The sequence below is a fragment of the Bos indicus x Bos taurus genome, chromosome 1 (genome assembly GCF_003369695.1).
Source record: "Bos indicus x Bos taurus breed Angus x Brahman F1 hybrid chromosome 1, Bos_hybrid_MaternalHap_v2.0, whole genome shotgun sequence".
NCBI classification, from domain to species: domain Eukaryota; kingdom Metazoa; phylum Chordata; class Mammalia; order Artiodactyla; family Bovidae; genus Bos; species Bos indicus x Bos taurus.
The window spans coordinates 115,753,987-115,777,171 of record NC_040076.1 but is presented as its reverse complement, the minus strand read 5'-3'; the positions used below and the strand labels follow the sequence as shown (position 1 = coordinate 115,777,171).

The following is a 23,185-nucleotide window of genomic DNA, read 5'->3' as shown; positions in this document are numbered from 1 at the left end:
TGAGAAATCATTTGTTGTACCCTTTCTATGTTACTGCTTATTAATTTCTATGCCACACCTTGGGAATGTATGAATTGATTGAAATATTATCCTCAAGCCTGTTAAGAAAGAATATATGTTAAACAGATTAAGTATAATTGCTTGTTGCTACTTGGAATAGCATCACAGCGATAAGGTCATGAAGAGGAGAGATTCATTTACTTTATTATTATTAGGTAGGGGTGAGTGAAGATATATCGAAGGAAGTGATACTTGAACTGAATAGGGAAGCACAAATAAGTGAGCATTAGATAAAGATAGTGGAGAGCAGCAGTGTGGTATGGAGTGTAAAGATTTTCTAGACTTGTGCAGAAGACTAAGGAACATAAAACAATACTGTTTGTTAAGGGAAATATGCCTTCTTTATTCTTTCACTTGAAAAATATTTAGTGCCTGCTTTTACCACACTTCATGTTAGGAGAAACAAAGATAATTTAAAATGTTTCTTAAGGGGGAAGGTAGCAACAGATAAGTTTAGAAAAGGAAACAGTATCATGCTAAGTAATGTATTTTTATCCTGATAATGATAAAGAGTCATTGATGACACCAACTAGGTGAGAAACAACAGAAAAATGTTTTTTAAAGATAATCCTGAAAGCAGTTTTGAGGACAGATTAGGAGCGGGCAGGAGAAATGAGACAAGAAACCCCCCTGAGGAAGCACTGCAGGAACGCAGGAGAGATAATTTAGGCTGTGAGAGTTAGAATGAAGAGAAGTTACTGGTGTACAATTAAATGGGGGAATCAGGTTTGGGGAAGGGAAAGAAGAGTTGTGGTCTTGGAAGATAAATTGGATAAGATACTAACATCAAGATAGAGAAAATAAGTATAAGAATCAATTGGCGGAGAAATTAATTATTTAGGGACCTATCCCTGAGTCAGGAAGATCCTTTGCAGAAGGGAATGGCAACCTACTCCAGTATCATTGCCAGGAGAATTCCACGGATAGAAGAGTGTGTCAGGTTACAGTCTGTGGGGTCACAAAGGCAGTCATGACTGAGTGACTAACATTTTCATTGAGTTTAAAGTTCATTTCTATCCCAGTCCACTTCACTGACAATCTGACATCTAATTGCTTTCTGGATGTCCCATAGATACTTTATACTTTATGTCTCTATGATTTTGAGTACTCTAAGTATTAATATCTTTTATAAGTGGAATCATACAGTATGTTTTTGTGTGTATGTGTGTGTTTGTGTGTGGCTGACTTATTTTACTTAGTATAATGTCCCTAAGTTTCACCCATGTTGTGATGTATGTCAGAAGTGCCTTCCTTTTGAGGGTCAAATGACAGTCCATTGTATGCATATGTACATTTTGCTTATCCATTCGTGTACCTATGAACTAACTCTTGGCTGCTTCCATATGAATTATGAATATTGTTATACATATGGTTAATAATGCTGCTATGAATATTGTTATACATATCTCTTTGAGACCTTGCTTTCAATTCCCACCTATAGTATAAAGTGTTCCAATTTCTCTACCTCTGTGCCAACCCTTGATATTTTCTTTCTGTTTTTTTAGTAGCTATCCTAATGGGTATGAGATGGTATGTTGTCAAAGTTTTTTTGTTGTTGTTGTTGTTAAAGTTTTGATGTTAAAAATCTTTATGTGTGATTATTGGACACTTGTATATCTTCTCTGGAGAAATACCTGTTCAAACTCATTGCCTGTTTTTGAATAAAGTTATTTTGTTAATTTTTGAATTATAGGAATTCTCTATGTATTATGCATATTAATCTTTTATTAAATATATAATTTGCAAGTATTTTCTCCCATGCTGTGGGTTGCCTTTTTCTCTGTTGACATTATCAATTGGTTCACAAATTTTAGAAATTTCACAAAGCCCAATTTATTTGTTTTTTTCTCTTTTGTGCCTTTGGTGTCCTATTGGAGAAATAATATAGTAATAGTTTTTATCTTTTCATAAAGATGTTATGCCAAAGTCATCTTATAGTTGAGCAGATAATGCAAATATAACATTATCTTTCAAATTCAAGAAATCTTTCATGCAAAACATGACTGTTTTTTTTTAGAACTTTAAAGGTATTTTCTAATACAATCTTTTTTGAGAAGACATTGCACTGTGTCTGAATCTATTTGAGAATCTCATGTGATCAGAAAATAAGCATTTTATTCTAATTCCTGATTTTTGGTAATATTATGCAATATCATTTGAAAATCATTTGCAGTAGCTTGAGTGAAGTTTCCCCTTACATAAGCAAACAAAGCTCAAATATTTAGTGGTAGTGGTTTTTAACATGTGTTGAATATTAGCTTTTATTACTTTTCCACGCTTTTTTCTCTTTCAACAAGTAGTCTAGCGAAAATGGTATTGTTTCAACAACTTTAAAAACAATTGGGAAATAAGAAGCTAAATACATTTAGAGACTTTATAGTTTTGTGTGTAATTTTGGAATGTGGAGGGCATCAAGGTCAGTCTGAAGAGGGGATGTCACATCTCACAAATCTAACTTGGAGGCCAATTTTATGAGGTGGGCAGAGGTACATGTAGATGGAAGTCTAGAACGTTGGAGGCCCAATAGCAAACTGTATTGACAAAAAAAGAGTGAATTATAGTGTGTTTATGTGTGTGTGTTTGTGTGCTTGTGTGCGCGCTCTCAGTTGTGTCAGACTCTTTGCTACCCATGCTACTCTTTGCTACTGAGGCCTCCAGGCTTCTCTGTTCATGGAATTTTCCAGGCAAGAATACTGGAGTAGCTTGCTGTTTCCTTCTTCAGGGGATCTTTCTGACTCAGGGATTGAACCCCTGTCTCTTGTCTCCTGTATTTATGACAAGCTAATCGCTCTTCTTTTATAGTCTTTGCCATGTGGAAAGCAAGCATGATGGTGGAAGTCTAGGCTGCTTACTTGGCCTTTTAGGGTGTGCACTGGGGTGAGCCATGGCTTTTTCTGTATTTTGACTGGAGTAGAGTGGTTATTATCTGTATATTTATGTCACGCTAATTAAGCTGCCCCTTTCCTAATCCTTTGTTAGAGCAGGTTTTTGCCTGTGTTCCTTGGTTTTTCCAGGAAGCTGCTGTTTTCAACTCCAAGTTTAGAACTTGTGAGCCAAAAAAGAAAACCTGAGAAACACTGGTCTGGAAGAAGCACAAGCTGGAATCAAGATTGCCAGGAGAAATATCAATAACCTCAGATATGCAGATGACACCACTCTTATGGCAGAAAGTGAAGAGGAACTAAAAAGCCTCTTGATGAAAGTGAAAGAGGAGAGTGAAAAAGTTGGCTTACAGCTCAACATTCAGAAAACTAAGATCATGGAATCTGGTCCCATCACTTCATGGGAAATAGATGCGGAAACAGTGGAAACAGTGTCAGATTTTATATTTTTGGGCTCCAACATCACTGCAGATAGTGATTGCAGTCATGAAATTAAAAGACGCTTACTCCTTGGAAGGAAAGTTATGACCAACCTAGATAGCATATTCAAAAGCAGAGACATAACTCTGCCAACAAAGGTCCGTCTAGTCAAGGCTATGGCTTTTCCAGTGGTCATGTATGGATGTGAGAGTTGGACTGTGAAGAAATCTGAGTGCTGAAGAACTGATGCTTTTGAACTGTGGTGTTGGTAGAAGACTCTTGAGAGTCCCTTGGACTGCAAGGAGATCCAACCAGTCCATCCTAAAGGAGACCAGTCCTGGGTGTTCATTGGAGGGACTGATGCTGTGCTGAAACTCCAATACTTTGGCCACCTCATGTGAAGAGTTGACTCATTGGAAAAGACCCTGATGCTGGGAAGGATTGGGGGCAGGAGGAGAAGGGGATGACAGAGGATGAGATGGCTGGATGGCATCACTGACTCGATGCACATGAGTTTGGGTGAACTCCAGGAGTTGGTGATGGACAGGGAGGCCTGGCGTGCTGAGATTCATGGGGTCACAAAGAGTCATACACAACTGAGCGACTGAACTGAACTCAACTGAAGGAACTTAAGATTTGTTCCTTAGGTTTGGAGCTCTCTAGCCCATCTGCCTTCTTTCCACCTATCGGAGACTTTTTATGTTTCTTTTCTGTACAATGTTCAGCACTTTTACTTTTACTTATTTGAGTACTTTAGTTGTACTTAGGGAAAAGTGTGTCTATTCTCTTTTCCTGTAAGTCAAAGTCCATTTAATTTTTAGCCTCTCTGAGTTACTTTGACTTAGGGTTGTCTTTTGTTTACAGCATATATTTGGGTCTTGTTTTTTGAGCCAAATTTAAAATTTGTTTTTTATTAAATAAGTGAGTTAAATTCTTTCACATTTATTGATATGATTGATATGTTTGGTTTTAATTGTCACAAAACGTTTTGTAATTATGGATATTTTGTTGGATTTGCTATGTGTCTTCATCTGTGAGATGTATATTATTTATGTTCTTTGTTTACTTATTATTTGTATTTAGGAGGGTTTGTATTTTTACAAACCTTGTGGTTACCTTTGTATTTATTTCTATAAAAATATATTTAGTCCCATGTTTTCTTATCTAATCTTTTAATATCCAGTTTATACTATGTTTTCAACATTTTTTAATACTCCCTTATTGCCTATACAGCAATAAGCCTTTTAACTTCTATGATATCATAGCATGTAACATTTATATCTTAGTCTTCCACTTTTATCCCATATTGTTTTAGTCTTACATGTACATTTATGTATTTTAATACACTTATTATTGATCCTTTTGTTTAAGATTCCCCAATCATTACTTGATTGAAATTCATTTGATAGTTAATTCCCCAAGAAGGGCTGCTGAATGAAGAATCTCATATATTTTTATATGTTAGAAATGAATTTACTATGCTTGGTATTTAAAGGATGGATGACTTGTTTGGACATAAAATTCTTTATGTTTTACATTTTCTTTTGCTGAATATTTTTATAAAGATTGATTCATAGTTGTATTTGGTTTTAAAGTCTGTAAATTAATAATATTGGTGTGGTAAACTATCTGAATTATCTGCTTGGAGATCTTGAAGATTTTGAATTTATCTTTTAAATCTAATTATTTTACTAAGAAAATGACTTCATCATTTTGCCAGTTACCCAGTAAGCCTTTCCAATGTGTAGATTTAGGTGATCTTTTTAAAATTTCTGAAACTTTTTCTTAGGCTTTATTTTACATATTTCTGTTCCATTGCCTCTTTTTTTCTTTTCCAGTGACTCTGGTAATATGAATATTATTCTTAATTTGCCTGTCTTCCATTTCTGCAGTTTTTACTTTGTTATTTTCAGCCTTTTGGCCATTTTCCTGCCTTTTTCCAGTGCCCTTTGTTACTTTCTTATTTGACATGATTTCTGCCTTAAGCATTTTATAGTTTACATTTCTGAGATAATTTTGTCTTTTTTTTCCCATTGCTTTCCTGAGTTCAAGCAACTCTTCGTTTATTTCTCCCACTTTCCCCCCTATATATTTCCATTTCTGATTCAAGGTGGTTTTATTATCCTCAAATGTTCGAGTATATTTATTCTTTTTTATGTCTGTATTTATACAGAATGTTTTTTTTCTAGGTATCTGTAAACTTCTGATCATATTTTTGAGGTGTCAAACTTCTTTGTAAATATTTTCTACAACGTTTATCATATGTTATGCTTACTCCCGGAGAAGGCAATGGCACCCCACTCCAGTAGTTTTGCCTAGAAAATCCCATAGACAGAGGAGCCTGGTGGGCTGCAGTCCATGGGGTCACTAGAGCCGGACATGACTGAGCAACTTCACTTTCACTTTTCACTTTCATGCATTGGAGAAGGAAATGGCAACCCACTCCAGTGTTCTTGCCTGGAGAATCCCAGGGACAGGGGAGCCTGGTGGGCTGCCGTCTACGGGGTCGCACAGAGTTGGACATGACTGAAGCGACTTAGCAGCCGCAGCAGCAGCATGCTTACTCCAGGCTTTCAAAAAATATAACTTTTTTTTTATAGTTTTATATCTATATTATTTGAGTTTTAATAACTCAAGTAATTATTTCCTATGAAAATGTTCAATTAGACTGTTTCAAGCTGTAGGTTAAAGAAGCAAATAAAATATTGATCACCTTGCTCTGAAGTTCTGAGACTAAAATAATCCTTAATATTTTAGATAAAAGGCTCATATTCTTTTTATCTATATGATTCCATTCATCTACCCATTAAACAAGATGAAAGAGTATCTGTCTAATACAGTTTCTGCTTCTGGCAAGTGGAATTATGAATTAACTGATGAGCTTGTTAAAATGCAAAATCTGATTCAGTAGGTCTGGTGTGACCTATATTTTGGAATTCTATAGACTCACTGGTGATGTCCATCCTGATCTGAAAAGTACACTATCCATAGCACAATATTGATGTTGTACACTTCAGGTTTCTCTCAAGGAGTTGAAATTGTCACTTGTACTGTTTTTTTTTTTTTGGTTTTAAATGATGCATTATACTTCTCTAGTGTTTTCTGTAAAGAAGATCTTCTTGCAGGGGTAACATCTGAGCTGAGATGTAAGAAGTCCACAAAATTCTACTATATCTTTTGATGCTTTCTTCTTTTATCTAAATAAATTTATGGAATCCTGACCAGGCCTTCACGTGTAAGGTCATCCTTTGGCATTTCCTGCAGTTCCACTGGTCTTGGAAAGTGCCAGCACCCCTATTTTAGTCTACTTCAATTACTTCCTTATCACATTATTCTGTTGTGTCTTTGTTTTTTTGTCTTCTTGGAAGTCTTGGACCTTGTAGTACCTGTTTCCCTTCCAGCTATTAGACTAGTTGATGAAGAGTCTGTGTGTCATTTCAATGTCAGTGTTGGTCAAAGAGCTTTACTGCCTGAAAGTCTTCTGCATCATCAGTGAAAAGTGCAACTGCCTTAGAATCAGAAATCCTGGGTTAAAGGTTTACATGTAATTAAGTTTTACACATAGTTCCATAGATATTCTGACAGTGTAAAAGAAGATGCCTTCATTATGTTTGTGTCCATTATGAACCATATTATGTTTCTCATATGTCAAATTAATGTTTTCATTAAGCTCCTAATTGTCTTGAGAATAATACAATTATGTTATAATTTTGTGTTAAATGTAAACATTTTAAAGAAAATCCAGTTTTTAATATACATGTTTGGGCATATCTTCATTTATCAAAATAATAGTGAAAAGTCAAAGTGTTAAGTTTGCTCAATTGTGTCTGACTCTGTGACCCCATGGACTGTAGCCTGCCAGGCTCCTAAATCCATGGGCTTCTACAGTCAAGAATACTGGAGTGTGTTGCTTTTTCCTTCTCCAGGGGATCTTCCCAACCCAGGGATTGAACCCAGGTCTCCTGCATTGCTGGCAGACTCTTTACTTCTGAGCCACCAGGGAAACCCCCAAATATTAGTAGTTTCAGCTAAAAGGAAAAAGTTGTGCCTCTCTCAAGCTCTGACAAACTTTAATCAAAATGCAGTTATTGTATATTTATCTTTTATAATATAAATCAACCAATATATCAGTATACCATTTCTACTCTTTATACACTTTGATCTTTAGTTTTCTTTTTCATTGAGATAAAATTGAACAATGAAAATTATGTTTTGAGAGGGAATTGCTCAGCCATAAATCAAATTCTTTGTAACTATGAGATAGAAAATAGGCTGGTAGTTTGAGATAGTACAACAATACTAAGAGGAAAATATAAGCTTGTGAAATAGATTTCAGTCAGTCAGTTCAGTCGCTCAGTTGTGTCCGACTCTTTGCGACCCCATGAATTGCAGCACGCCAGGCCTCCCTGTCCATCACCAACTCCCAGAGTTCACTCAGACTCACGTCCATCGAGTCAGTGATGCCATCCAGCCATCTCAGCCTCTGTCGTCCCCTTCTCCTCCTGCCCCCAATCCCTCCCAGCATCACAGTCTTTTCCAATGAGTCAACTCTTCGCTTGAGGTGGCCAAAGTACTGGAGTTTCAGCTTTAGCATCATTCCTTCCGAAGAAATCCCAGGGCTGATCTCCTTCAGAATGGACTGGTTGGATCTCCTTGCAGTCCAAGGGACTCTCAAGAGTCTTCTCCAACACCACACTTCAAAAGCATCAATTCTTCAGCACTCAGCCTTCTTCACAGTCCAACTCTCAAATCCATACATGACTACTGGAAAAACCATTTAAATGCTTCTAAATCACTAAATCTCGCCAAAACTGGATTCAGTTATTTGATGATGTAAGTGTAAATGAATCAGTAACGTTTGGATTTGATTTTTTTTTAAGTTGCATATGATTACTAAAAAATGGAATGCTGCCTAAAACACATTTTGAATTTTAGTAATCATTTCTAGAGTTATGCTAGGAATTATGCATATTCCTTTAATAGTCATATTTGGTAAAGAAAGTTTATTTCTTTAAGTTCTCAGAATTGTAAACAAAAGGTCACTTTGAGTATAAAGTTAAGGAAATTAACTTGGAGAAACAAAAATTCCTGTATATTTGTATAAGCAACAAGTCAGCCAATAACTAGTCAAGCAAATTATATTTTAAAAAAAATACTATGCTGATTTTTTGATTTAGCAGGTTATTTTTCATGTCATTTGTTTTCTTTAAAATGCTATATGGGACCTCCCTGGCAGTCCAGTGGTTAATATTACACACTTCCAATGCATGGAGTGAGGGTTCAATTCCTGGTCATGGAAATCCTGTTACATGTATTTCTTTATGGTTAGTATATATAGTCATTATACAAAAGTGTTTATGTTGGAAAGAAGAAAAGTGATCACATGGATTTCTTACAATCATGCAAAGGTAACAATTATTAATAATTTAACATTTTCCTGTTTTTTTCCCATGCGCATTTATACCATTGAGATTCTATAAAGAGATTTTCATTCTGATTGTTTTTAGTTAATATTTAACATAAATACCTTTTCACATTGCTAAACTTTGAAATATTTTTAGTGGTTACATAGTACTATATTGCATAGCTGTACTGTGGTTTGGTTTTGCATCCCCCTGTTATTGAACTGTTTCCAATTCTCCTATCTTATAAATATGGCTATGATGAAAATTACACACTGTCAGGGAACGTTTAATAGGAGGATTCCTGTGTGCTGTTTTCTATTTCTCATAAATCCTCTGTTCCTTATCAGTTCTTGGTAACAGGAATGAGTGTTTATTGGTTCTCTGCGTAACCCAGGGAATATTAGCTTCTTTCTCTTTCACTTTCTTATCGTCGACTCTGGACCACCAGGTTCCAGTCCATTAAAGGATCGCAACAACACACAATACTTTTCTTAGTATTTAAAGCCTTCTCTGTGTTTAATAAGACCAAGAAGAGCATGTAAATTACTTAATCCAAGAATAAAAATATTTGTCAGTCTCTTGATGCAATCATTTTCACCAAAAATATTGTACTAATTTGCATTCATATTAGCAATGTGGATTCTTAGGTCTTCCTCAAAAATAGGCAATATGTTTTACTTCATTAAAATTTTTATCTGCTTATAAATCTATTGATCTTAGAACTTTCATTTTTATTTACAGAGGCTATAATGATGAATGAACTCTTTGTTATTTTCTATTTAATCTCTTATGCTAGAGAATATTCTCAAAGATAAGGAACAGATTTTGCAGATTTATTGACTAAGCTGTGAGGGAGAAAAGATGTATGAACAGAGCATATCTTTATATTTATTTGGGTATTCTTTAATTTCTTTAAATAGTGTTTTGTAGTTTTTAGAGAACATGTTTTGGACTTCTTTTGGTAACTCATTCCTAAGTATTTCATTCTTTTTGATATTGTTGTACACAGAACTGTTTTCTTAATTTTAAATTGTTCATTGCTAGTGTATAGAAATACAATTGATGTTTATATATTCATCTTGCCCAGTTATGGTATAGTTCAAAATGATACTCTGTTTTCAGTATTTTTATGCAAATTGGGAGCTGGTTTAAAAGTACTGATCAGACTCGGGATCCGTCTCTTTGGCCATTCTGTAGGTGAGGCTGGGTTTGCCCATCAGAAAACATGCTGTTGGCTTTTGCTCTTTTTTGTTGTTAGTAACCACTGATGCTTAGTATTTAAAACTGTTAACCTCAGTTGGGTTTGAAAAAAGGTGATATTCTAATTGTATTACTTCTTTTTCATTCATTAGCTGTAATGATTTCAATAAAAAGAATTTTCTGCTTACCTACTCCTAGGTTGACCATTAGTATTTTATACGGGAAAGCCAGGATAAATTCTTTATTTAATTTAATTTATTTTTGACTGTGCTGGGTCTTCATTGCCTCACCGGCTTTTTCTCTCATTATGGAGAGCAGGAGCTACTCTCTGGTTGCTGTGGACGAGCTTCTCATTGCAGTGGCTTCTCTTGTTGCGGAGCATGGGCCCTAGTGTGTGTGTGATTTAGTAGTTGTGGCATGTGGGTTCAGAGTTGCGGCTCCTGGGCTCTAGAGCACAGGCTCAATAGTTGTGGTGCATGGGTTTAGTTCCTCTGAGGCATGTGGCATATTACCGGATCAGGGATTGAACCTGGGTCTTCTGCATTGGCAGGTGGATTCTTTACCACTGGAGACACCAGGGAAGCCCAGGATAAATTCTTTATCTTTTCCCGTACATACAATTTTCAATATGACAAACTGTTTTCATTGTCATTTTCAGAAGATACCTAGTTTGTTGGTTTACTTTTAAAGTATTATTATAAATTTACATATTTAAACATTTTTTATAGAATTTAATCCATTGCATTTCTTCTCTATATTAAAATTTGAATTGTTCCATATTTGGTCAGTGGGAACCCCTTCATGTTGGCTCCTGCACCCATCTGTACAGTAGCAAAACTATTTTCACTTAAATTAGAATTTAAAATAATATAATTTATATTGCTTGGAATCCAAAAATTGTGTTTATTTTACTGCTTAATATTTAATTATTTTATTCAAAAATGTCTAAATGTATTTCCTGTACAGGGCCTCTGATTTAGGAATGTATCAAAAATAGCTATATATAGTCTTTGAAAACATGACTTTATACATGTACAATAATTTATATGTAAAATAATGGAACGTAAAAACAAAGTCTTTTGAGCAGCACAGATGATTCTCGTCTACAAGGAACATGCTTTTTTATGTAAAGTTCTTCTCATGTATTGTTTTCCTTATGTCATTTGGTTATTTATGTTCACTTATAGCTCACCAAACTTCTTTAAGACAATTATTTTTAATTCTTTGTTAGGTAGAAATATCTCTGTTTCTTTAGGACAGTTACTAGGGTTCTAGTTTAGTTCCTTTGGTTGTGTCAAGTTTCCCTGCTTCTTTATTTTCCTTGTTGCTTTTGTTGGTGTCTATGCATTTGAAGAAGCAGCACTTCTTCCAGTCTTTGCACGGAAAGTACTTTACCAGTCAGTCTAAACAAAGATTCTGGGTGGGCTGGCTGATGAGGTTCACCAGTGTTCAAGGGTCTGCAGCAAAGTCGCTTGCTCATTTGACTCTCCTTTCCACCCTGGGAGATCTGTGGGCCAAAGGGATCTCTCTTGGGATTGCACTCTGATAAGTGATACAGGTGAAGTGAAGCTACTCTTACTCTTTCCTACTTTCCAATCTTTTTGTTTTGTTTTGTTTCACTGCTCCACTCAGTGCTGTTACCTCTCACCTGGAGTCCAGAAATCTCATGAAGGTATTTTCTTCTGTGGACAGTTATAGAATTGGCGTTACTATGTTAGAGCTAGAACTTCCTATCCTACCATCTTCTTGATGTCACTCAGAATTTTTTCTGGTACTTCTTTTGGTGGAAGAAATATAATTTGGCCCAGCCCTGCCTCAAATACATGAGATATTTAATTTGAATTCTGTTTTTTTTTGGGGGGGGGGAGTTGTATGTTTATTTAGAAAATGGTTCATGAAGTGAAGCAATTTGTTTCTATTTGCACAAGTTCTAATCTGGTAATTAATAACAAATGAGAAAGAAAACCATTCTTTTTTTCCATTAAAAATGTTCAGCATTTTTTTGGGGGGGGGCATCACTACTCAAAGATTCCTTATTAAAGCAAGTCACAGTAAGTGGGCTCCTCTATAGAAAAATCACCGTTGCAAAAACATCTATGGTTAAGCTCTTACTCTTTCATTTTTCACCCAAGGAATGTTAAGATCCTAAAAATTACCATTAACTGGTAATGTGTATAATTTTTGACAAAACCTAGGCTACTTTGAATGATTTGTTGAAGCTACCAGGCATATTTTTATAGTAAAATATATACTTGTGGTGTTGTGGAATGGTTAGGAATCAAAATGTATAGGTCATGTCCAACTGTATCAAATTAATTATTATATCCCCTTTTCTCTCCCCCCTCTTTAAACATAACAGTACTATGGGATATTTTAAAGATAAATTATGGCTAGCTAACAAAGTACAGAGTCTGTAAATAGCAATTTTGAAACTTACACTTCCAAAGTTCTTTTAACCCTTCTTAAATATATTTGATTATTTCAGTGTATTTCACTTGCTGTGATTTCAAAGGTCAACCTTATATGATTTTTGGTACATAAGGCTTGTATCAAATGAGTGTTCTTGATCTTTCCTTCAGTATATTTAAAGCAGATCATTTTCCTTAACTGTTAGCTTGTTAAACAGCAGGATGTAAATAGGCAGTTATATGGAACCTCTGTCTTCACCATTTAAAAACAGGATGAATAATTAAGAAATTTGGCTTATGTCACACTTATCTCTTTAGTTCATGGTTTCTTCATCTGCCAAATTAATATAAACAGAAGCCCACTGTGTTCATTTTGGAAAGAGAAGGTACATTTTATACAGTAGCTTATATGTGTGATATCTGTTGGACAAGAAACTGATTGTATTTCTCCTTTCAAGTCCTTTCTTCTCTGTGTTCCAGGTGAGAAGGAAAGTTGACTCATTGTTCTTTGCCATTTTGAATAAGCCTACTACCTCCCACAGAGTTGGGGGAGGAAGCAATTTGCATCTTGTGTGCTCATCTTCTCCTGTAAGAACTCCAAAATTACAATTTGCTGCTGAACAACCATTGACAGGGTTCCCACCAAAAAGATACCCCACCAAAAAGATACCCACCAAAAAGATACCCACCAAAAAGATACCCCACCAAAAAGATACCCACCAAAAAGATACCCCACCAAAAAGATACCCCACCAAAAAGATTCCCACCAAAAAGGTTCCCACCAAAAAGATACCCCACCAAAAAGGTACCCACCAAAAAGATACCCCACCAAAAAGATACCCACCAAAAAGATACCCCACCAAAAAGATACCCCACCAAAAAGATACTCCACCAAAAAGATACCCCACCAAAAAGATTCCCACCAAAAAGGTTCCCACCAAAAAGATACCCCACCAAAAAGATACCCACCAAAAAGATACCCCACCAAAAAGATACCCACCAAAAAGATACCCCACCAAAAAGATACCCACCAAAAAGATACCCCACCAAAAAGATACCCCACATCCAAGGGCAAAGGAGAAGCCCCAGCAAGATGGTAGAAGGGGAAAAACTGCATTTAGAATCAAACCCCATACCCACCAGAGACACTTGGAGGGCTAAAACAAACCTTGTGTGCACCAGAACCCAGAAACCCCACAAGGACTGGGCCAGAACTGTGTTTGAGTGTCTCCAGTGGATGTACGGCTCACCAGTGGACTGCTGCAGGGGCTCTGGGTGCAGTGTACCTGGGTATGGCATAAGCCTTCTTGGAGGAGGTCACCATTAACCCCACCATAGAACCACCAGAACTTCCACAGGACTGTGAAAACAGACTCTTGGAGGGCACAAACAAAATCTTGTGTGCCCCAGGACCCAGGAAAAAGGAGCAGTGACCCCACAAGATACTGACTCAGACTTGCTTGTGAGTGTCCAGAAGTCTCCAGGGGAAGTGTGGGTCAGTGGTGGCCTAGAAAAAGTCAGTTTTCATTCCAATCCCAAAGAAAGGCAATGCCAAAAAATGATCAAATAACCACACAATTGCACTCATTTCACACACTAGCAAAGTAATGCTCAAAATTCTCCATGCCAGGGTTCAAAACAGTACCTGAACCTTGAACTTACAGATGTTTAAGCTGGATTTAGAAAACGTAGAGGAACCAGAGATTAAATTGCCAACATCTGTTGGATCATTGAAAAAGCAAGAGAGTTCCAGAAGAGCATCTACTTCTGCTTTATGACTATGCCATAGTCTTGACTGTGTGGATCACAACAAACTGTGGAAAATTCTGAAAGAGATGGGAATACCAGTCCACCTGATCTGTCTTCTGAGAAAGCTGTGTGCAGGTCAAGAAGCGACAGTTAGAACTGGGCATGGAAAAACAGACTGGTTCCAAATAGGGAAAGGAGTAGGTCAAGGCTGTATATGTCACCCTGTTTATTTAACTTATATGCAGAGTACATCATGCAAAATGCTGGACTGGATGAAGCAGAAGCTGGAATTAAGATTTCTGGGAGAAATATCAATCATTTCAAATATGCAGATGAAACCACCTTATGGCAGAAAGTGAAGAACTAAAGAGCCTCTTGATGAAAGTGATAGAGGAGAGTGAAAAAGTTGGCTTTAAACTCAGTATTCAGAAAACTAAGACCATGGCATCCAGTCCCATCACGTCATGGCAATTAGATGGGGAAGCAATGGACACAGTGAGAGATTTTATTTTCTTGGGCTCCAAAATCACTGCAGATGGTGACTGCAGCCATGAAATTAAAAGACACTTGTTCCTTGGAAGAAATGCTATGACCAACCTAGACAGCATATTAAAAAGCAGAGACATTACTTTGCCAGCAAAAGTCCATCTAGTCAAAGCTATGGATTTTCCAGTAGTCATGTATGGATGTGCGAGTTGGATTATAAAGAAGATGAGCACAGAAGAATTGATGCTTTTCAACTGCTGTGTTGGAGAAGACTCTTGAGAGTCCTTTAGATGGCATGGTGATCCAATTATTCCATCCTAAAGGAAATAATATTCAAAAGCAGAGACATTACTTTGCAAACAAAGGTCCATCTAGTCAAGGCTATGGTTTTTCCTGTGGTCATGTATGGATGTGAGAGTTGGACTGTGAAGAAAGCTGAGCACTGACAAATTGATGCTTTTGAACTGTGGTGTTGGAGAAGACTCTTGAGAGTCCCTTGGACTGCAAGGAGGTCCAACCAGTCCATTCTGAAGGAGATCAGCCCTGGGATTTCTTTGGAAGGAATGATGCTAAAGCTGAAACTCCAGTACTTTGGCCACCTCATGCGAAGAGTTGACTCATTGGAAAAGACTCTGATGCTGGGAGGGATTGGGGGCAGGAGGAGAAGGGTATGACAGAGGATGAGATGGCTGGATGGCATCACTGACTCGATGGACGTGAGTCTGAGTGAACTCCGGGAGTTGGTGATGGACAGGGAGGCCTGGTGTGCTGTGATTCATGGGGTCTCAAAGAGTCGGACACGACTGAGTGACTGAACTGAACTGATAATCAAAAAACTAGCCTTTAACTAAATATTGTTGATACGTGTCTAAAAATAAATATGAAGATATAAAATGGTTAAAGGAAGCTTCCAGATAATAAGGAAAAAAACAACCAAATAGTTCAAACTACATTTGATCTTTGATCTACTACTGGCCACTCTTGACAAGTAGTAGTATATTTTTCTGTTTTAGATGGCAAAAGTTTCTTATAATCAACAAAACTATCTCACTCAAAAGCCTACTTATTTTTGCATGTATACTTTTTCCATGCTTTGAATATATTTTTAACAAGATTTCACTTCTGAAAATTAGATTTTCTCATGTATCTTGTTACTAATTGCTCTGTTTGTTTCCAGGCTATATGAAGATTATAGTATTTTCCTATAATTATTTACTATGTTTAAAACATCACAATATATACTGTGTCTTCTTTTGAGTGCAACAAATTCAGCTCTCAAAACCAGAGTAATAAAACTATCATGGTATCTTTTGTACTCAGAAGACTAATAGATCAACCAACAATCATACATCAGTAACTCTTACTTTACAAAAGGAGGGAAACTAAAGATAATTGTATATGTTTATAAAATCATACCATTATTTTAATTGGCTCAACACTACTGTCAAACCTGTCTTGTTTGCCAAGCCTAACATATAAGAAGAGATGACAAATCAGAAAGAGCTAATTTTTTCCTATAGTAATTATATGCAAAATAAATAGTTTAGTATATTTGTACTTTTTAGGATGAATAGAGAAGTCAAATTAATGTACAAAGATAACCATAGTGTGCAAATATCAATAAGTTGATGATAAAGAGTTAGTTTCTAGGCTTAAAATAGCTTGCAATTGATGAAAATTATTAACACACAATTTGAGGATAAATTAACAGACCCTGGAGACTTGTTAATGATCTCACTGTCATTAATATTAATGCTTATAGATGTAGACATATTTCTTTTTCTTTAAGATCTCCAAGATTCCTGTCCTGTAAGAAAGTGGCTTTTTTTCCTATCTGACAGTCTGGGAATCTATAAGTCATAGACAGGAACCAAGGAGTATATTGTGGCAACATTTCCATATGAGAAAAATATTCTTTGTCCCTCAATTGACTTACCATGCCTAAATAAGATTTTTATTGAAACTATGCAAATAAAAAGTCACCGAACACACTAAAGGCATTCATTGCTGCTGATGCTACTAAGTCACTTCAGTCGTGTCCGACTCTGTGCGACCCCATAGATGGCAGCCCACCAGGCTCCCCCATCCCTGGGATTCTCCAGGCAAGAACACTGGAGTGGGTTGCCATTTCCTTCTCCAATGCATGAAAGTGAAAAGTGAAAGTCAAGTCGCTCAGTTGTGTCCGACTCTTCGAGACCCCATGGACTGCAGCCTACCAGGCTCCTCCATCCATAGGATTTTCCAGGCAAGAGTACTGGAGTGGGGTGCCATTGTCTTCTCTGAAGGCATTCATTAATATGTACTTATTCTCAGAGTGATCTTTTACTAAATTGTTAAAATATCAGGTTATCTTTAATAGGTGGCTTCTCTGTTCTTATTTTGTTCATTATTATAATAGCCATAGTCTTTTAATACTATAATCAAAAAGTGATTTTTGCTTTTGATTCAGCCTTGCCTAAAGGCCCCTTCTAAAGAAACATTAAAAAAAAATGATGACTTCAGTAAAGGAATTGATCACACACTCTTAACTACTGATTCTATAAGGAATAGCCTTTAGCATAGAGCTCCCAGGAGCAGAAAGGATTTCTAGCATTCCTGGTATATATGCATATAACTATGTGATAATAGACTTCCCCAAAACTCCAAATCAGACAAATAAGAAGCAATTACTTCAGACTAAATGACTCTAGAGAGAAAATTTAATTGTGCTTAATGTGTTGTTTTTTTTTACTAAGTAATAGAATATTTACTTTTCTTCTTGATCTATCAACCTTAACAGGCTATCCTATTACGAACAGTAAAATTCTTTAAACGGTTTCTTATTTAAGCCCTTAAAATACAAAATAAACATAATTTGAAAAATTTTAAGATGATTTTGTTTAATTCAAAGGTACATTATTGGTTCCTGTTGGCAGAACTGCTCAGAACAATGGCTAAATATTAGGCAAAATGCCTTTAGTGTGTTCTGTGACTTTTTATTATAATATAATTATTTGCATAGTTTCAATAAGAATCTTATTTACTAAGGCATGATAAGTCAATTGAGGAACAAAGAATATTTTTCTCATATGGAAATGTTGCCACAATATACTCCTTGATTTCTGTCTATGACTTATATATTCCCAGACTATCAGATAGGAAAGAATGCCCCTTTCTTACAGGTCAGGAATCTTGGAAATCTTAGAGAAAAAGAAATATGTCTACATTTATAAGCATTGCAGGTAGATTAGTAGTGATACACTGGTTGTTTTCCAAAGGCAAACCTTGTAATAAGTGATTAACTTATGGCCCCCAATTCTTTACAAACCCTTCAGAAAGAAATTAAATATCACACTCTAGTTTCATATGGTTCACATTAATCACATTAATAGGAACATTTTTGGTTATTAATTACAATAAAATAAAATAAAACCATCCAAATAAAACATCACATTATTGACACTGAATTAGAAATAGCTATACAAACAGCTTTGGTCAAAGTTCCACTTATGTAGGAAGGATATTTGACCAGAAACGGGCTGAGAGTGCAAAATAGATCCTTGCTCTGCTGCCTTTTTTATCGAGCACATGATATAACAGTTAGAAAAAAAGGAATTCACATCCTCTTAAAAGGATAAAGCAGAAACATTCTTTCAGAGCATTTTCTAAGTAAGTAAAACCTTGAGCCCTTTTGCTAAGTTGCTATCTCCCTGACTTTTGAAATACTGATGACTGGAGATATACGATGACCTTTGGCCCTGGCGGATATAAAAATCAAGTGCGCAAACTGCTATTTTCCCACCTTGAACAGAAAACCTATAACTGTGGTAATATTTATGTTTCTTTGTTTTTGGTTTTTACTTTCTCTGTGTGTTTGGCTTTCTTTTGATAGCTACTTATACTGAAGTCATTTTGTAAAGCATTGCCAGAGAGGGGAAAAATATTTTTAAAAGCTTGTGTCCCTCTGAGTTTTCCTTCCCCAGAGATGATGTGGTGAGTAGCGCAGTATCACCTGCAGATGGAGCAGGAACCAAAAAATTTCTAGTGGTTCAACTGAAATGTTTTACTGTGAGTTTGTCTAGTTTAGTTCTATAAATCTGCTTAACATATTCACAGTAGATCACTTATGCTTTATTTCTGCATCTTTTCACTGAATTTATTTCAGTAAAATTACTTGCTAAAAATAGTTGCTCAGTTTGAATAAGATCCTTAACAAATGTTAGATCCATCCTTGTTCAAATGATGACAATATTCACTTTGTGATCTTTCTGGGAAACATTTTTTTTTAAAGACAGTTTTCAATTTTCCAGGATGTGATTCCAAAATAGCATGATTTTCAGTTGTATAGAAAAAGAGCCAGTAAGAAAAATGAGAGGTTGTCAGTGATTCTTAATCCCTTATGTACACTAAAATCTTTGAAAGTAGTATTAGTATGTTCTGGATTCAAAAGGAATCTTCATGGGAAGAAAGGATAATCTGGGGGACTACACTGCCTCTCAGTGGTTCATCTAATATTTTCCTCAATGACAAAATGTTTTATAAAATAAAAAATCTAAGTTCAGTTAAAAATAAAATAAAATAAAAAATAATATAAAATAAAAAATCAGTTCAGTTCAGTTACTCAGTCATGTCCGACTCCTTGCAACTCCATGGACTGCAGCACGCCAGGCCTCCCTGTCCATCACCAACTCCCAAAGTTTACTCAAACTTACATCCATCAAGTAGTTGATGCAATCCAGCCATCTCGTCCTCTGTCATCCTCTTCTCCTCCTGCCTTCAATCTTTCCCAGCACCAGGGTCTTTTCCAATGAGTCAGTTCTCGGCATCAGGTGGCCAAAGATTGGAGTTTCAGCTTCAGCATCAGTCCTTCCAGTGAATATTCAGGACTGATTTTCTTTAGCATTGACTGGTTAGATCTCCTTGCAGTCCAAGGAATTCTCAAGAGTCTTCTCCAACACCACAGTTCAAAAGCATCAATTCTTCAGCACTCAGCTTTCTTTATAGTCCAATTCTCACATCCATACATGACTACTGGAAAAACCATAGCTTTGACTAGATGGACCTTTGTTGGTGAAGGAATGTCTCTGCTGTCTAGGTAGGTCATAGCTTTTATTCCAAGGAGCAAGTGTCTTTTAATTTCATGGCTGCAGTCACCATCTGCAGTGATTTTGGAGTCCCCCAAAATAAACTCTGTCACTGTTTCCATTGCTTCTCCATCTATTTGCAATGAAGTGATGGGACCATGCCATGATCATGGATGCCATGATCTTAGTTTTCTAAATGTTGAGTTTTAAGCCAGCTTTTTCACTTTCTTCTTTCACTTTCATTAAGAGGTTCTTTAGTTTTTCTTTGATTTCTGCCATAAGGACAGTGTCATCTGCGTATCTGAGGTTATTGCTGTTTCTCCTGGCAATCTTGATTTCAGCTTGTGCTTCATCCAGTCTGGAATTTCACATGATGTACTCTGCATAGAAGTTAAATAAGCAGGGTGACAATATACAGCCTTGACCCACTCCTTTCCCTATTTGGAACCAGTCTGTTGTTCCATGTCCAGTTCTAACTGTTGCTTCCTGACCTGCATACAGATTTCTCAAGAGGCAGGTCAAGTGGTCTGGTATTCCCATCTCTTTCAGAATTTTCCACAGTTTATTGTGATCCACACAGTCAAAGGCTTTGGCATAATCAATAAGCCAGAAATACATGTTTTTCTGGAACTCTCTTGCATTTTCAACGATCTAGCGGATGTTGGCTATTTGATCTCTGGTTCCTCTGCCTTTTCTAAATCCAGCTTGAACATCCCGAAGTTCACAGTTCACGTATTGCTGAAGCCTGGCTTGGAGAATTTTCAAAGTAGGAGGTACATTTATTGACCTATTATTTTCACACTTACGTCTTCATGGGTAATAATGTATGCAAAGCTGTGTGAGCACTCAATGAGAAATCATTTTCAGCAAGTAGAGTAGGGTTGGTATTTCTTTTTTAGGGTTGGCATTTTTCCCTTCCATAAGAGGAAAATGTTTACTCTTCATTAAATGTTTTGAATGCAACCACCATAATTTTTTCAGGTTTAATTTAGTAGCAGACTTGACTAATAGGAATTCACAGTTTCAAGGCTAAGATTAAGTAAAAATTAATGAACCTGTTTAAAGTGTTATGGTTAATTCAAAATTGTTCGTTTAATCCGTAAGTTTTGTCTGGCTGACTCTTTTGCCACCTCATTGACCGCCAGCCAGACTCCTTTGTCACTGAGATTTCTCAGCCAAGAGTACTAGAGTAGATCTTCCTTTCCATCTCTAGAAGATCTTCCCAACCCAGGCACTGAACCCATGTCTCCTGCTTTGGAGGCGAATTCTTTACCACTGAGCCAACAAGGAAGCCCAAGGTTAACTCACCTTAACATAAAACATAATCAAAACACCAAATCAATATGTTAATGTGTAAATGTAGCCGTGATTAAGTAAACAAGTACTGAACTTGTTTACTTGTTAGGTCAAAACAAAACAAAACAGAACAAAAAAACACTCACTACAACACCGAGAAGAAAATTCCGAAAATTTTGTTAGGAAGAGAATGTTTCTTACTGTTACGTTAATTATGGTTTGAAATTTGCACCCTGGGTAGTGTGACGTGAATCTAGAAGTCTGCTTTTGATTGGTTAAAGTGAGTTTTATTGTTTATTGTTCAGCGTAAAATCTTCGATAGTGTTCTAGGGTGGACCAGTGGGCAGGGTTTAACCATCCTGGCTGGTTAGACCCAGTCATAGTGAAATACAGTATACTAATTAGATATGATCCGAGCTCTAAGTGGAAACTCTTTTATATACTGAGGGCGGCTCAGCCTGCCTGCCCAGGGCTCTTTTGCCCCCGCCCGGTGGCCCTCAGGCTGCTGCTTGGCCTCCTCCACCTTTGGCCGAACCAACGAGAGGACACCGCCTGCATCTAGAGCAGCCTGGAACGTAAAGGAGGGGCTCGCGAAAGTGAGAGGAAAGCCGGGTGCGCTTGCGCTTTCGGCCATTGAACCATACCGGACGTGGAGGAAGATGCTTTCAGAAAGCAGTTTGTTTTTGAAGGGTGTACTGCTCGGAAGCATTTTATGTGTCTTGATGACTATGCTAGCACATATTAAGATTGATTATGGAAAGAGAACGCACCACCATGAGCGTCACCACCTACAAGCTCCTACTAAAGAAGATATCTTGAAAATTTCAGAGGATGAACGCACGGAACTCAGTAAAAGCTTTCGGGTATACTGTATCATCCTTGTAAAACCGAAGGATGTGCGTCTCTGGGCTGCCGTGAAGGAAACGTGGGCCAAACATTGTGACAAAGCAGAGTTCTTCAGTTCTGAAAATGTTAAAGTGTTTGAGTCAGTTAACATGGAAACTAATGACATGTGGTTAATGATGAGAAAAGCTTACAAATATGCCTTTGATAAATATAGAGACCAATACAACTGGTTCTTCCTTGCACACCCCACTACGTTTGCTATTATTGAAAACTTAAAGTACTTTCTGCTAAAAAAGAATTATTCACAACCTTTCTATCTAGGCCACACTGCAAAATCTGGAGATCTTGAATATGTGAGTGTGGGAGGAGGAATTGTCTTAAGTATAGAATCAATTAAAAGACTTAACAGCCTTCTCAGTATTCCTGAAAAGTGTCCTGAAAAGGGAAGGATGGTTAGAGAGGTATCTGAAGATAAGCAGCTTGCAGTCTGCCTGAAATATGCTGGAGTGTTTGCAGAAAATGCAGAAGATTCTAAAGGAAAAGATGTGTTTAATACAAAATCTGTTGGGATTTTTATTAAAGAGGCAATGACTAATCATCCCAACCAGGTGGTGGAAGGATGTTGTTCAGATATGGCTATTACTTTTAATGGGCTGACATGTAATCAGATGTATGTGATGATGTATGGGGTATATCACCTAAGAGCATTTGGGCATGTTTTCAATGATGTGTTGGTTTTCCTACCTATAAATGGTTCTGACAATGACTGAGAAGTGAAACAAGAATATGTATGTTAGTACCGTGTAAGACACATGTTGTCATTATTTGTGGTAAAACTATATACCCAATACAGCAGTGTTTCCTTGTTTTTTTTTTTCCTTTTTTCAGTTTGGTGACACTGGTTTATTTGCACATTGAAGTTTAGTAGTACATTTTCAAATAGGGTGAGGTTTTTGAAACATGAAAATTTTATGTGTTGGGAAGAAATGTTTTAAGAACGATAATTTTAGAAATAAAGGATATACTTATAAATAATGTAGTATTTTATGTGGTAAGTGTATTATAATTTATGTGGTAAATTCTAAATTATGAATATTAGAAATCTGTGGCACATATTTTTGCTGATTGGCTATATTGGTATATGTGCTGTGCTGAGTTGCTCAGCTGTGCCTGACTCTCTGTGACCCCATGGACTGTAAGCCTCCAGGCACCTCTGTCCATGGGGATTCTCCAGGCAAGAATTTTGGAGTGGGTTACTGTGCTCTCCTCCAAGGGATCTTCCCAACCCAGGGTCGAACCCAGGTCTCAGGCATTGCAGGCAGATTCTTTTATCATGTGAATCACTAGGGAAGCCCCAGAATACTGGAGTG

The 23,185-nt window shown here is 36.7% G+C and overlaps 1 protein-coding gene across 1 annotated transcript; it reads left to right on the top strand.

The window, feature by feature from the left end:
• Positions 1–21,628: 21,628 nt before the first annotated feature.
• LOC113899116 (C1GALT1-specific chaperone 1-like) lies at positions 21,629–22,585 on the top strand. The gene has a single exon (XM_027552440.1). The coding sequence runs from the start codon at positions 21,629–21,631 to the stop codon at positions 22,583–22,585; it is 957 nt and encodes a 318-aa protein (XP_027408241.1).
• Positions 22,586–23,185: the final 600 nt, after the last annotated feature.

Coding starts and splice junctions, on each gene's coding strand:
- LOC113899116 (XM_027552440.1), top strand. CDS start 21,629: ATGCTTTCAGAAAGCAGTTTGTTTTTGAAGGGTGTACTGCTCGGAAGC.